The sequence below is a fragment of the Neophocaena asiaeorientalis genome, unplaced genomic scaffold (assembly GCF_003031525.2).
Source record: "Neophocaena asiaeorientalis asiaeorientalis breed wild unplaced genomic scaffold, Neophocaena_asiaeorientalis_V1.1 scaffold264, whole genome shotgun sequence".
In the NCBI taxonomy this organism is placed as follows: Eukaryota; Metazoa; Chordata; class Mammalia; order Artiodactyla; family Phocoenidae; genus Neophocaena; species Neophocaena asiaeorientalis.
Window position 1 is genome coordinate 3,121,586 of NW_020185332.1, and position 16,577 is coordinate 3,138,162.

Here is a 16,577-nt window from a genome sequence, read left to right on the forward strand (position 1 = left end):
TCATTCTAACCAATTTAAAACATTTATAGGTAATTACCCTCCAAAACAAAACCGAAAATATAATAAATTGAATATAAATAATTTGCTGTTAGTATTAAATCTGCAGTTTCTCACCTTATATGTAGAAAATTGGTTCCCAAGATCTTGAAAATTTTCACAAGAGTTTTCAAGAGGTTTTCTTTTAGTGGATTTCAGTATATCACTTTACAGAGTCAGCTATTTTTCTTAATATGAACTATACATCTTATAGGCCCTAAGAACCAGAAGGGTCTATAGCAGATCATGTGGCTCAGCCCTCTGACGTCAGGTGAATGAATAGCCAGACCTTGCAAAATAAGTAGTGGTTATGTATTTTCTTCTTGAAGAATTCTAGAGATAGCAAATTCTTGGTTTTCCTCAGTTGCTAAAATGAAGGGTTTTATCACCTTTATAATCAGAAAGGCCTTCTGTATATCTTGTTAACATCTTTCAACTTTAATAATGGTTTAATTTTTGCTTTTGATCATGTGTGAAAATTTCATGTTAAGGATTTTTCATGATTTTCATGTGCTTCCTTCTAGACAAGTTGTTGCCTGGCACCGACCTTATTGTGTAGATCTTGAAGAGAGTACCTTCTCGCACCTTCGTTCATTTCTTGAGAGATACTGTGATAAAATAAACAGTGAGATTCCCCCGCTCCCTTTCCCTTCATCAAGGTATGTTATATATATGTGTATTTGTGTGTGTGCGCACATGGGCACACACATCTATTAATTACTCATTTTGAATTTTGAGTTATTCACTTTATCCCTCAATTATATGAAACTTCTTTATAATCTAAAAAGAGAGCTAAACTTAGGTACTTCTGATAATAACCTTTAGAAAAATTTATCCATAATGTCATGAATCGTGTTTTTAAACTTACTGTTAGTCATAATTTGAGAAAAATTTTAAAGAGAAAAAAATGTTATCCAAACTAGATGGCATGTGCTCTCTTATATTCCAGAAGTTCATAGCAGTTTATTTGGTTTCAGGGAACACCACAATTTCCTCAAGCTGTGCCTGAAGCTGCTTTCAAATCACCTTGCTCTTGCGCTTGCGGGAGGGGTAGCTACCAGCATTCTTGGGAGACAGGGAGGTCCGCTTCGAAATTTACTCTTCAGGCTGATGGACTCAACTGTCCCAGATGAAATCCAAGAGGTAAGAGTATAGGACTTGTAAATCTGTAGCTCAGCCACATCTCTCCCTGAGGTTGTAGCTCACAAATTCAACTATGTATTGGAAAACTTCAATTGGATATTCTTTCCGTTACTCCTGTTTTCTTGGTGGGAGTAAATTTTTTGGTGAACTTGTCCTTTAAGACAAAGGTCACATGTCGCCTCTGAGAAACCTTTCATTCCCTGCTGTCCTGCCAGGTTTGGTTTCTCTCATGTATGTTCTCATCACATCACACTGTTTTGTAATTGTCTACTTACAACTGTGTCTGTCTTTTCTACCACAAGATGAATTTCTGAGCACAAAGACCCAATTTTATTTTATTTTTATTGTGGTAAAATTCACATTACATAAAGGTTGCCATCTTAACCATTTTTAAATGTGTAGTTCAGTGGTATTAAATACATTTATACTATTGTACAACCATTACCACCATTTATCTCCATAACTCGTTTCATCATACAAAATTGAAATTCTGTACCCATTAAATAATAACTCCCTATTCTCCCCTCCCTTCAGCCCCTAGCAACAACCATTCTTTCTTTCTCTATGATATTGATACTCTAAGTATGTCGTACAAGTGGAATCATACACTGTCTTTTTGTCACTGGCTTATTTCACTTAGCATAATGTTGTCAACATTTATCCATGGTAAGTAGCATATGTCAGAATTTCCTTCCTTTTTAAGGCTGAATAACCTTTTGTTATTTGTATATATTAAATTTTTGCTCATCTGTCATTTTTATGACCTTAGATTAAGCAGTGGTTTCTTAGATATGATACCCAAAGCACAAGCAACCAAAGAAAAAAGATAAATTCGACTCCATCAAAATTAAAAACATTTTTATGGTGGTGCTGGAGAGGGGGCGCTGAGCTGTTGGGTATGAAGAGTAACAGAACAGACTGTATTTGCACTTGAAACTGCTGCTCATGTTCAGATCAGGCAAGGAACAAACCTTGAAACAACCAACAAGACCAAAGAAGAGTACACTTAAGTGGAAGACACGACATTGATCCGAAACAAGAAGTTTGTGCCTACTTAGCAGCTTTGAAAGAGCACTTCCCAATGCTGCTAGTAGTCTTTGTTTAAAAAAAAAAAAATTAAAAACATTTTTGCTTCAAAGGACATTATCAAGAAAATGAAAATACAACTCACAGAATGGGAGAAATATTTGTAAATCACATGTCTCATAAGATTCTAGTTTACGGAATGTATAAAGGATCCTTACAGTTCAACAATAAAAAAGACAAATAACCCAATCAGAAAATGAGTCAAGAATCTGAGTAGACATATCTCCAAAGAAGATAGACATAAGGCCACTAAGCACGTGAAAAAATGTTCATCATTGGGCATAAAGGAAATGCAAATTAAAATCACAGTGAGATACTGCTTCACGCCCACTAAATGGCTATAATCAGAAAGACTGGTAATAGCAAGCATTGGTGAAAATGTAGAGAAATTGGAACCCTCATGCATTGCTAATGGGAATGTAAAATGGTACAGCCACTTTGGAAAACAGGTAGTTCTGTACATAGTTAAACATAGAGTTACCACGTACTGCAGCAGTTCCACACCTAGGTCTATAGCCAAGAGAATATAAGACATATGTCCACACAAAAACTTATACATGAATGTTCATAACAGTATTATTCATTGTAGCCAAAAAGTGGAAACAAACAAATGTCTGTCAACTGGTGAAGGGATGAACAAAATGTGGTATGTCCATACAATGTAATATTATTCAGCCGTAAGAGGGAATGAAGTACTGCTGTACAAGCCACAACATGAGTGAACCTTGTAAACATTACGCTAAGTGAAAGAAGCCAGACACAAAAGGTTACATACTGTATGATTCCATATATATGAAATGTGCAGAGTAGGTAAATCCATAGAGACACAAAGTAGATTAATTGGCTGTCAGGGGTTTTGGGGGAGGGAGAGATGGGAAATGACTGCTAATGGGCACAGGTTTCTTTTTGGGGTGATGAAAATGTCCTAAAATTAGATAGTGGTAATGGTTGCACAACTCTGTGAATATACTAAAACCCACTGAATTTTCTGCTTTCAAAAAGTAAATTTTATGATGTGTCAATTAAAAAAAAAAGCAAAAAAGATACAGTGATTTTCCAACTAGAGGGACATATCCCTGGGATGTAGGTAGAAGGAATATTAACCTGGTGGTGAATGGGAACTTTGAGGATTAAATTTTACCAGGAACAAGGTAGTATATATTTTTTTTTTTTTTTTTTTTTTTTTTGTGGTACGCGGGCCTCTCACTGTTGTGGCCTCTTCTGTTGCGGAGCAGAGGCTCCGGACACGCAGGCTCAGTGGCCATGGCTCACGGGCCCAGCCGCTCCGCGGCACGTGAGATCCTCCCAGATCCCCAGCATCGGCAGGCGGACTCTCAACCACTGCGCCACAAGGGAAGCCCTGGTAGTACAATATTTTTGAAAGGTTGAAAAGTATTGGACTAAAATAACGGAAGTAAACTTTAAAAAAAACTATTTTTATAATTGTTTATTCATTCCTTGAGTGTTCTTTGTAGCTACTCCTTAGGAGAATCCTTTGGAGGTGGATTCTCTCAGGATGTGTACAGGGCTGTTTCTGTTCCTCTTTCTTTATCCTTGAAACTTCCGGTAATTTATCTGTTTGCAGCAATCAGTGCTGCTGCTGTTTTTTTTGTGTTTCTTCCTTTTTTGACACTTTATTTTGAAGCAGTTGTAGACTTAAGGAAAAGTTGCATAAGTGATAGAGTTTTCACATATGTCTCAACCAGCTTCCCCTAATGCTGATGTCTTGTATAATTACAGTACAGTTATCAAAACCAAGAAATCAACATTGGTTTAATACTATTAATTAAACTAAACACCTTATTAGAAAGTTTATCAGTTTTTCGCTAATGTCCTTGTTCTTTTGCAGGATCCTATTCAGGATCCCATATTACGTTTAATTGGACACTTTATGGATACTGGTCAGTTATTTTATTGAATATCTCTGTTATTTTTCATGATTGGACTGAGGTTATGCGCTTTTGGCAAGAATACCACAGAAATGATGTACCCTCAGTACATCATATCATGTGGTTCATGATATTGATGTGTCTTATTACTGGAGATTTTGACCTTGATCACTTGGTTAAGGTGGTGTCTGCTGGATTTCTGCATACATCAGTAACTTCTGAGAGAGAGTAGGTAGAAAATATACTCTTTGAGAATATACTCACACTTAAATAGTTTGAGAATTGAATATCTTCATGAATAGTTCAGGCATAGTATTCTAAATTGTAAATATTTTCTCATAAGAATTGTGAAGTCATCTTCTAGCTTTCAGGTTGTTACTCAGAAAATCAACACTATTCAAATTTTTGATCCTTTTATGGAAATCTTTTTCTCTCTGGATTCTGTAGCAAGTTCTACTTGTCCTCTCTGTTTTCATATTTTAAAACGATATGAACTGACGTGGGTCTGATTTTATCCATTTTCGTGTATATTGGGGTAGACTCTTAATTTGGAAACTCATAGCCTTCAGTGTTAACAAATTAGCTTGAAGTGTATTGTTATTTTCTCCTTATTTTCTGTGTTTTCTCTCTGTCTCTGGAACTCATTATTGGGATAATAGATCTCCTGGACCAGTCCACTGTGTCTGATTTTTTTTAATGTCTAATTTTTTTTAAATTAATTAATTTATTTTTGGCTGCGTTGGGTCTTTGTTGCTGCGTGTGGGCTTTCTCTAGTTGCGGTGAGCAGGGGCTGCTCTTCGTTGCGGTGCGTGGGCTTCACATTATGGTGGGTTCTCTTGTTGCGAAGCACTGGGCTCTAGGCACCCAGGCTTCAGTAGCTGTGGCTCTCAGGCTCTAGAGTGTGGGCTTCAGTAGTTGTGGCGCATGGGCTTAGTTGCTCCACGGCATGTGGGATCTTCCCGGACCAGGGCTTGAACCCATGTCCCCTGCATTGGCAGGCAGATTCTTAAGCACTGCGCCATCACGAAAGTCCCCAGTCCTCTTAATTTTCTTATGTTTTCTTTCCTGTTTTCCATCTTTTCTCCCCTCTACTTTATGAGAAATTTAATATTCTAACCCCCCTTTTGAGGTTTTTATGTCATATTTTTAATTTATAAGAGCTCTTTTCTTAATCATTGAGTGTTTCTTTTTTTCTAATTCAGCATCCTTATTTTAGTGGTAAGGAATCTATGACCCAGAGAAGTTATGGGGCCTAAGATAATACAGCTATTTTTTATGCTGTTCCTGATACCTGGACCTTTGTTTGGCCAAGGCCTGCTCATTTTTCAATTTTTAACCTAAAGGCCCAATCCTCAGGGAGACCCTCCATGATGAACCCGTAGACCATGTTAATTGCCTTTATGTATGGGTGCTCACTCAAGTTTGCATTTCTTTTTACTTTGTCCATGTGACTCCTTTCACATGTAAAATTACTTACTCAGAATCTCTTTTTCCTACTAGACTGTATGCTTATGAAAGCAGGGCTTTTATCTGTCTTGTTCATTTCTACATCCCCAGCACTTTGTAAACAGCTTTACCAGGCTCAGCATTATAGACTCAACACTAAATATTTATTGCATAATGACTAGTTATTTAGTGGCAAATCCAAAATATGTATTCTTTTTTTTTAAGTCTTTATTGAATTTGTTACAGTATTGCTTCTGTTTTATGTTTTGGTTTTTTGGCCGTGAGGCATGTGATATCTTAGCTCCCCGACCAGGGATCAAACCCGCACCCCCTGCATTGGAAGGCAAAGTCTTAACCACTGGACCACCAGGGAAATCCCCAAGATGTATATTCTAAGTCTTCTTTTTTAAAAAAAATTTTTATGCATGAATTTTTTTAAAGGATTTATTATTTATTTATTTTATTTTTGTCTGTGTCGGGTCTTAGTTGCAGCACACAGAATCTTCTTTGAGGCATGCGGGATCTTTCACTGCGGCACATGGGCTCCTCGTTGCAGCACACAGGCTTTTCTCTAGTTGTGGTGTGCAGGCTTCAGGGCACATGGGCTCTGTAGTTGTGGGGTGCAGGTTCCAGAACATGTAGGCTCTGTAGTTTGCAGCACACAGGCTCTCTAGTTGAGGCACATGAGCTCAGTAGTTGTGGCACGTGGGCTTAGTTGCCCTGCAGCATGGGGGATCTTAGCTCCCCAACCAGGGATCGAACCACGTCCCTTGCATTGTAAGGCAGATTCTTTACAACTGGATCACCAGGGAAGTCCTTCTAAGTCTTCTTAAAGACATCTAAAGAAGGACTTGGCATGCTTTCTTTTATTCATATGCCTCCTTCTTTAGACTTCCATGATCCACCTTCTTTAGACTTCTTTGCTCTTAATAGTCAGTGGATTTATTTTTATGTTTTTCTATTAAAAAGATAAGAACCAGGCCAAATAAATCTGCTTTTCTTTTTTATATTAGGTGGTAATTGAAACTCTGTCAGTGGGAGCAACCATGCTGTTACCTCCATTACGAGAACGTATGGAATTACTTCATTCTCTTTTACCCCAAGGACCTGATAGATGGGAAAGCTTATCTAAAGGACAGGTGAGCCTTTGCATGGCATCTAAGTAAACCAGTACTATATTACAAAAAAAAAAAAAAAAAAAAAAAAACCAATAAAGCTAATCGATTGCCATGTGTTCAGGGAATAATACTTAACTTGATGAGTCTGGTAAATCCTAGTATTTAATGTTTTTTACTGGAAGTGTTCCCAGATTTCTAATGAAAGTGAAGCAAGTGATAACTCATTAAATGATTTGGGGCTAATTATTAAAATTATGTCTAATTTTTCCAATGTTGCTCACACTGTCAAACCAGAGATCTTTTAGTTTATTTGTAGTATTCTGAGTTGAAATCAAGGGCATGTGCTGCTGTTGGTTCCATGCCCAGAACTTTGAAAGAGCTTACATAAAAAGTAAAAGAAGACGACTGTTGTGAAAAAGTACTTGATGATATGAGTATGCTGCTTCTTTCCATTTTTATTATCTTATGTACGTTAAAATAAGTACATTTTGTTCAACCAAGTAGAACAATCAAGTGTTGAGTTATAGATTTGAGGGAAAAATCTGGCAGTATAATAGCCACAGATGCTTTCCAATGAGTATTTGGTATTAGTTTAGATTTCAAGTGATTTATTTTAAACATTAGAATAAATAGTTTCGTTGGTAATTCTGTAGAAGAATGTATAGTGTAATTTATCTGTTGACATTGCCTACTCCTCTTACTTATAGTGCTAAAATCATTATGTAGAGTGTACCATTTTAGCTTAAGAGTTTCAGGTAGTAAAAGATGTAATAAAACACTATAAGTTGCAATTTCTCAAAAGGTATTAGTGGGATAGCTTTTTAAAAAATTATAGACTTCCTAAAAGATTATTGTTCATTAGGATATTAAGAGAATTAGTTAGCATCATTAGTATGTATTCCCCCCCCCCCACTGCGGGATCCTTTTTTTACTTTTCTAGTGCATTTTAAGCTAATTATTATTTGTTCCTATTTCATCGATGGAAATATTTTTCTTTAGAGAATGCAACTGGATATTATCCTAACAAGTTTGCAAGATCATACCCATGTAGCCTCCTTACTTGGCTATAGCTCACCCTCCGATGCTGCTGACCTCTCTTCTGTATGTACTGGCTATGGAAGCCTGTCGGATCAACCTTATGGCACTCAGAGCTGCCATCCAGACACCCATCTGGCTGAAATTTTGATGAAGACTCTTTTAAGAAATTTAGGATTTTATACGGTAAGTTGCTCTTTTTTTTTGTCGTTAAAAAGAATAAATAAATAAAACTTGGGTTGGTTTTGTTTTGTTTTGTTTTTGGAGGGGGTAGGGATCACTTCAGGTCAAGGTATTTTGACATTTAAACGCTTATGAAATAAGTAAAACTAAACTCCACTCCCTGAAAGGGGAGAGATATGTCAGATCTTCTGAAATATTGTGGGTGCCAAATGACTTGTAGTTGAGAGTTCCAAAGAGATTTGTTTTGGAATTTTTACCAATTTTTTTCTGATATTAATGTACAAGAATAAACAGGTAAAAATATTCAACAACATTTTGCAAGAGAAGAAGAATGAGGAAAGGATTAACCTTACCAGATGTAATCTTATAATTAAACAATGTGGTTTAAATTGTTTAAAAATAGGCTGGTCAATTAATTAAAATTATTATTTTATTAAATTATTAAAAATAGCTGGTCAATAGGAGAGAAGACAATGGACAGTATAGCCTTCTCTGTATTAGGATGCCCTTAGTTCTTCCTCCCTGGTGTTTCTTAGATCCGTCACTTTTTTTCTTTCCATTTTTATGGGTTCTAATCCATGCTATCACGACCTAATGGTAATAGCAGTGTTATAGCTGTTGTCACTGTTGCTGGTCTTCTCTCAGCATCCTACTGCTAGAATAACCTTGTTGTATTAAATAACCTCATTTTATTAAATCAGAACTTTTTCAGACCCTTCATCATTTGGCTTACACACCACACTCATCTGAACTCATGCGTGGCACACCTATTTCCTCCTCTCTCTTCTTGTCTACCAATCTATGACTTCTTTAACACTTGACTGTTCTTGGAAGCCTTGCTCAAATAACCTTTTCTAACCATGTAATTATAACTGCATACCTCTTACCAGTTTTTAAAGTCAAAGTGTACTATGTGACTTAACTTTGAATAGTTTGTGTATCATTTCATATTGTCTCCTACTCTTCAGGGTCAGGTCTGTATATTCTTTTTCTTCTGTACATGTCTTAGTGTTCTGTTCTGCCCAACTTAAAAGGTTGTTGACTAAGTCAGTGACAGTTGTTCCTATAGAATTATTTTCTTTCAGATTTAAGGATGTAAATTTGAGCTGATGTTTGGCTGCAAATGGAATGGGAACAATGTTACAGTGTATCCATTTGGTATTAACTGAATTTTTTTCCCAAAGTTGTATTAAAGTAGTGCCTTTTTTATGCCAGTAGGGCTGAGGTAGATGTGTATATTATATGGAAATGGAAATAAAATACTAACTGCTTTTAGGCTGAAAATCATAAATTTTTGTTTCTTTCTGATGTAATTTAACCAAATTTGTCATGTTCTAAGATTTTAAAATAATGGTGCTGGTCTTAGTCTGTTTGGGTTGCTGTAATAGAATACCACAGAGTGGGCCAGCTTATCTACAACACAGATTTATTTCTCACAGTTATGGAGACGGAAAGTCCAAGATCAAGGAGGCAGCAGATTTGGTGGTGCCTGCTTCTTGATTCATAGACAGCCGTCTTCTTGCTGTGTCCTCATACAAGGGAACTCTCTGTTGTCTCTTTTGTAAGGTCACTAATCCCATTCACGAGGGTTCTGCCCTCATGACTTAATCACCTCCCAGAGACCCCACCTCCAAATACCACCACATTGGGTTCAACATAAGAATTTTGAAGGGACACAAACATTCATTCAGTCTCTAGCAGTGCTAATTTGGCTGCTTATAAAGGTGCTTATATAGGAAGGGCCTTAAAATGTTCTGTGACTCTCTCTTGCATATTTATAAACAAAGACCATACTTTATGCATAAAGATGTTCATCACATCATTATTATAAGAAAGAAAAGTTGGAAACAACTGAAATATCTAAAAGTTGAGGAATGGTTTAAGTACATTATGATATATATACTCAGTGGAATATTATGTCTCAAATTTTATGTACACATGGCTTATGAAAACATGTAAAATATTTGTGGATCTGTTAGAAAAGAGAAGACTAAAAACAGAATATGCAGTATTATGAAAAAAATTAAAAGTCACAAAAAAGATTAGATACGGTGGTTGACTAAATGGTGATTTGAAGTTTTTTTTTTTTTTAACGGTACACGGGCCTCTCACTGTTGTGGCCTCTCCGGTTGCGGAGCACAGGCTCCGGACACGCAGGCCCAGCGGCCATGGCCCACGGGCCCAGCCACTCTGCGGCATGTGGGATCCTCCCAGACTGGGGCACAAACCCGTGTCCCCTGCATTGGCAGGCGGACTCTCAACCACTGCGCCACCAGGGAAGCCCTAAAATTTTTTAAAATACAGTTTTGGTATTTTCTAAATTTGTTACACTATTTCTGTTTTAAAAAAATATTTTTAACTTTAAATAACTTAAAACTCCCACAAGAATTACAGGAAACTTTCAAAGAACTCTCCTGTACGCTTCAGCCAAATTTGCCTTTCCTTGTTTCCATTCTTCCATCCATCATTTGAGAGTAAACTGCAGATGTCATACTGGCTATTCCTAAGCACTTATATATCTTAAGAATAAGGACATTCTCTTACATAACAACAGAACAATTATCGAATTCAGGAAATTTAACGTCGACACAGAACCATTGTATAATACAGAGTCCATATTCAAATCTCTACAGTTATCCCAGTAATGTCCTTTATGGCACCCTCCCCCTGCCCCCCAAATCCAGGATCATACATTGTATTTAGTTGTCATGTTTCTTTAGGCCACTTACTTCTTTTATAGTCAGAAATAAATTTAATTTCTAAGAATTGTGTTCTTAGAAATTCAAATATGTGAAAACAAAACCTTTACATAGGAGGTCAGGAAAGCAATAGCATTAAAATGTTGAAATGTGTTATCTTTGGGTATTGTTTTCCTTTTTCTTGTTTTCCGCATTTTCAAAGTTTTTGTGGTGAAACCACAAAAGTTCTTGTGGTGAAAGTTTTTAATGGAAAAACAAATTGAAATTGCTTGATAAGTCTTACCACCTTATAGCTAATGACAGCATAGCAAAGATTTAAAGATTAATAATGGGAGAAAGGAGACAGTGGCTTCTTAAATCAGAATCATTTATGTAGGACATTAATTTCACTTTCAAACACTTCAAATATAATCTTAATTTATGTATCATTTTAGGATCAAGCATTTGGGGAGCTAGAAAAGAATAGTGATAAATTTCTACTTGGAACATCGTCTTCAGAGAACAGTCAGCCTGCTCATCTTCATGAACTACTATGTTCACTGCAGAAACAGCTGCTGGCATTTTGCCATATCAATAACATTAGTGAGGTATGTGATTCTTTGCCTTTTATGGTCTTTTCTCAGGGACCTTGAAACTCAGATATTTGGGTAAGCCATGATATTTTTCTACCTTGAATCTTCCAAAGTAGTAATTTAGGAACTTTTTTCCTCAGAACTCAAGCAGTGTGGCATTGCTTCATAAACATCTTCAGCTCTTGTTGCCTCATGCCACAGACATTTATTCACGTTCTGCAAATTTGCTCAAAGAAAGTCCTTGGAATGGCAGCGTTGGAGAAAAATTAAGAGGTGTGTTTGGTACTGGGTTTCATATTTAATCAGTGGTTGTAAAGCAAGAGTTCTTGGCCTTTCCAAAGCTTTAAGAGGGCCGGAAACCTCTGAGTGGAATAGGAATGACATTGAATTTCCCTTGTTACCGAAGATCCCTTTGATCTTGCTTTTGGGGTGATGGCAACAGTGATTGATCTAATTAATCTTAAAAGACACTAATTGGTGTGACAGAGGTCTAATTTAAAGGAATTAGATGATATATACTCAAAAAGATTAATATTAAATGGCATAAAGTGAGATTTTCATCTATTTCTTTACCTTTCTTTAGCATTTACCATCTCTTTCTGTCTTGAAATGCTTTCTTTTCTCTGGTCTTCTGTGTAGGCACAATCCTGTATTTACACATATCTCTTTGCCCACTCTTTTTCAGTCTGTTCCTGTAAGCCCCTCTTTTTGGGGCATGCCCTTTAATGTTTAGGATCTTCTGAATTTTGCCCTCAACCCTCTTTTCTCTGAGAATGATCTTATCTGGTCCTGTTGTCTTTAACCGCCATGTGTATGTTGACTGCCATATATGCATCTAGCTGAGAACTCCTTTTTTACACAAGAGCCTTTCTCTAGTTACCTACTAGGTGCCTTTTCTTGATTATCCCAAAGATAGGTAAAATTTGGTAAGCCTGTCCAAAAGCAACTTTTTTCTGAAGTTTCCTCACTGAACAAATAAATAAACTGAGAAACTAAAACCATTGCTTACTAGACACTTGCATTTTGTTGTTCCACAGGCGTCTAAAATTTAATTTGTTCAAATTGAGCTCATCTCTGAATAGTCTTCTTGCCCCCAAATACAATAAAATATTGACACAGAATTGATTAAAAACCAATACAGATAATAAGAAAACCCAGATGTTTTGAGGTAATTTTAATTAAAAAGAAAAGTAAATTTGGTTTAAAAAACATAAAAGACTTCCTACAGTAGAATGTAAGCACCATGAGGGCAGGAATTTTTAGTTCTTTGTTCACAGCTGTACACCTTTCACCTATAATAGTGCCTGATATGTTGTATGTGTTCAATAAATATTTCTTGAGTAAATCTGAAAATGAGAATAAATTTGTGAATGAGAAATTCATAATGCATTTTAAGGGAAGCAGCTATAATCCTTTGAATTTGTTGGCACAAGGATATTTGTGCTTTCCCATAAAGTATCTGTTGGTGACACTTTCTGAAAGTGAGTAAATACTAACCCAACCCTAGCTACCAGAGAGTTATATAATAATTCAACAAAGAGTTCTAGGCAAAAATAGTATTTATTAGTTTTTTTTTTAAGTTTGTTTGAAACAATTGATGCCTGTTAAATTTCTTACCCTTCATAGATGTGATATACGTCTCAGCTGCAGGCAGTATGCTCTGCCAGATTGTTAACTCCCTACTGTTACTCCCAGTGTCGGTGGCTCGGCCTTTATTGAGTTACCTCCTCGACTTGTTGCCACCTCTTGATTGCCTTAATAGACTCCTGCCAGCGGCCACTCTTTTAGAAGACCAAGAGTTACAGTGGCCTCTTCATGGTAAGTAAAGATAATAAAGGAGCAAATAATGCTCTTGAGAAAAGTTGTTTCTCTTGCATGCATCAGGTAAATCATATCTGACACTTGGTGGTTTAATGTACTCAAAAGATAAAGTTGTTACTGTCTAAGAGCTTATAGTGTGAAGTGGGCAACTGAGACGGGAAAATTTAAGAAAGTTGCTTATATATAAGTGTCACGAATAAAGTCTTTATCCGATCATCAGGCTTGAAATATATTTCATTGATTCCAAGACATGCTTTTCTTCAAATTTTGACATGGCTTAATTTGGATACATCTTACAGTGGATGATAGGAGGCATTGTTTCATAAATCAGTCAACAGCATAATGACACATTTTACAATCAATGAATTGATTTGTTTTATTTCTTAAATGCAAACGTTTTTAGTTTTAAATCTCTATTCGACAGTAAAATATTTTGTATTTTGGTTGGATATGTAGATAACTGAATGTAAAAGATGGAAATTGGAAACCTATCTTTCTGTGTTTTTCTTTTTAGGTACTTTATAGGAAATAGCATTTTGATTTTAGACATAATATGTGAATTCACTCTTAATTTATAAAATGTTGATGATTTTATTCCATTGAATATAGCTTAAAATATCATGTCTAGAAAACACCAATGTATTTTTCCATTGAAGTCTGTCTATCCTAAGGCTATCAAAGGAGTTTCATTACTGAAATCTTAAAAACCTTTCAAGTTTAAATGAGGTCACATGTTTTATGGAAAGAATCCTGGTCTAAGGCATAAAAAGATTTAGATTTTAGTATTGGCTCTATTTGAACTTGGCTGTATGATCTTGGGCAAGTCACTTATTTGAAGCCTTGGTTCCTTCTCCTGGAGAGATTGGGATTGGACAGAATACTTTGAGGGCCCGTCTTATATCCCATTGTTCTGTGACAACTGGATTTAGATGAAGTCAACTGTATCTTGATATTGATTGTATCAGGATATTGATTAGGCTTTATATGGAGCCATTCCAGGTTTACTCTTGTTTTTCTAAAGCATCTCAGAATTTGCTAAGACTTACTCTATTTGTATTAGGCGAGGAAGGTGTCATTTTATTTTGGATTTTTGCATCTGTTCATAACTGATTTTTTCCCATGATTTTCCTTTTTCATGCTATTCTTATGTCATTTTTACGACCACAATTATACTAACCTCATAACATCAGTTTGGAATCTTCCTTTATTTCCCTTTTCTCTGAAATAATTTGTGTAATTTAGGAGTTATCTCTTCTTGAAGGTTTATAAGAGTTTATAAAAACTATCTGGCCTGGGCTTCCCTGGTGGCGCAGTGGTTGAGAGTCCGCCTGCCGATGCAGGGGACACGGGTTCATGCCCCGGTCTGGGAAGATCCCACATGCCAAGGAGCGGCTGGGCCCATGAGCCATGGCCACTGAGCCTGCGCGTCCAGAGCCTGTGCTCCGCAATGGGAAAGGCCACAACAGTGAGAGGCCCGCGTACTGCAAAAACAAAAACAAAGTATCTGGCCCTAGTGTTTTTTTTATAGATAGGTTTTTGGCTATTAATTTTCTTTCTTTAGTGGTTATTGTTCTCTTACAGCTTTTTGTTTCTTCTCAAATCCATTTCAGAAATTGATATTTTTTCAGAAAATGTCATTTTGTTGGTTTTCAAATTTATTGACACAAAGTTCATAATATTCACACATAGTTTTTAAAAATCTCTAGTGTATCTGTGGTTATATCCTCTTTTTGTATTTTTAATTTTAAAATTTATGCCACCTTTATTTTCTGGATTACTTTTATTCGAGGTTTGTCCATTTTATTAGTGTTTTCAAATACCCAGTTTTTGAATTTGATGATTTCTTGTGTTTTTCTTTTATGATTTCATTGATATCTCTTCTTATCTTTATGGCTAGCTGTAGTTTTTTTTTTTTTTAAGTGAAGAACTTTTAAAAACAAATGTACAATAAGAAAGCATGGATCTGGATCTTAGTATAGGACAGATCTGAATTCAGGCCTTAAAAGCATTGAACAATACTAAGTGTCATTTTACTAGATCAACTCTTGTTTTGATTTTGGAGGGATGAACTACCTCAGTTACTCACTCTTAAGGTTGAAATTTGATCTGGATAGTGAAAAGTAGGAATAGAATCAATGGGAGATAATTCTGCCATGTACTGTTTCACTGTTTATCTCAAAATCAGTAACTTTACAAAGCAGATTTTATTTGATGGCAAACTTATCTGAATGTATTTTAAATTAGCCTACTAAAGAGAATATATACAGAAAGTGTTATAATCTATGTTTTCATTATAAAATTATTTTGCTTCAGTGTCTTGTTGCAGTGCAATATAAATGAAAAAGCTTGAGAATCTTCAACACCAGATAAATTACTAATGATCTTGTTTTCAGGAGGGCCAGAACTGATTGATCCTGCTGGTGTGCCATTACCTCAGCCAGCCCAGTCCTGGGTGTGGCTTGTTGATCTGGAAAGAACAATTGCTCTTCTTATTGGGCAGTGTCTTGGTGGCATGCTTCAGGGTTCACCTGTGTCTCCAGAGGAACAGGACACTGCATATTGGATGAAAACACCACTTTTTAGTGATGGTGTAGAAATGGATACCCCTCAGTTAGGTAATGTGCTTCTCTGCAGCATTTAGAATACGTGCTTCTGTTTGTACCTCCTTTGGAGATTTCTCTTATTCTGGGTTTGCTGAATAGAGAACTGATAGAAAACAAATGCAACATTTGCAGGGTAGGGGATCCAAGACTGTAACTTGGAGCCCTCAGAAAAACAGTTAAGTCCTGCAGCATCGTATAGTGAAAAGAGTCCCTGAACTAGGGAAATGTAGGTCTGGTTCTACTGGGTTTTTATTTATCACTCATTTTGAGCAAGTCATCTAACTCATAAAAATGGGAAAATGCTTAATTACTTGTGTTCTGGGGCTTGGAGGTTATGAAACTGCTTCATAGAAGGTTACTGACCATGACTTACGAGGGCTCAGGTCATAAACACCTCTCAGTTGTGAGGGCCAATCCCTTCTCCCAGCCTGTCCTCCTTTCAAGCTGATGTTACCTTGTGTGAGTCCTTATTTTTTTCCTCCCCATTTATGGTACCTTTGGGGTTTCCTTTCCTGCCTCATCTTCCATTTGTCTACTTTGAAGGTAGGCTAGCTCTCAGACTGTCTGAACAAGAGGATTTCTCCAGTTCCTGAATAGACTAGGATTGGTCCTTTAATCTCTCTGAACCTCTAATTTCAATCCTTAAAATAATGAGTTAGATTAGATAGCCCGTATGGTCTTATTAGATTTTATTTATTTATTTTTAAGAAATATTTATTTATTTTGGCTGTGCCAGGTCTTAGTTGCAGCACGTGGGATCTTCGTTGTAGCATGCGGACTTCTTAGTTGCGTCATGTGGGATCTAGTTCCCTGATCAGGGATCAAACCCGGGCCCCCGGCATTGGGAGCTCAGAGTCTTACCCACTGGACCACCAGGGAAGTCCCTAGATTTTAAATTTATTATTTCTCTGATAAGAGAAAGAGACTCAGAGAGTGTCCAAGAAGC

At 36.4% G+C, this 16,577-nt stretch overlaps 1 protein-coding gene across 13 annotated transcripts in view; it reads left to right on the forward strand.

Annotated features, from left to right (window-relative positions):
* The window catches only part of HERC1 (HECT and RLD domain containing E3 ubiquitin protein ligase family member 1), a 210,876-nt gene that overhangs the window by 69,157 nt on the left and 125,142 nt on the right, over positions 1–16,577 (forward strand). For all 13 annotated transcript variants that reach the window (XM_024735254.1, XM_024735265.1, XM_024735262.1 and 10 more), the window contains exons 11-18: positions 561–695; positions 1,014–1,179; positions 6,614–6,739; positions 7,718–7,939; positions 11,070–11,222; positions 11,348–11,480; positions 12,834–13,025; positions 15,422–15,643. In XM_024735254.1, the coding sequence (XP_024591022.1) occupies positions 561–695; positions 1,014–1,179; positions 6,614–6,739; positions 7,718–7,939; positions 11,070–11,222; positions 11,348–11,480; positions 12,834–13,025; positions 15,422–15,643 (1,349 nt within the window). The remainder of the gene's footprint in view (positions 1–560; positions 696–1,013; positions 1,180–6,613; positions 6,740–7,717; positions 7,940–11,069; positions 11,223–11,347; positions 11,481–12,833; positions 13,026–15,421; positions 15,644–16,577) is intronic.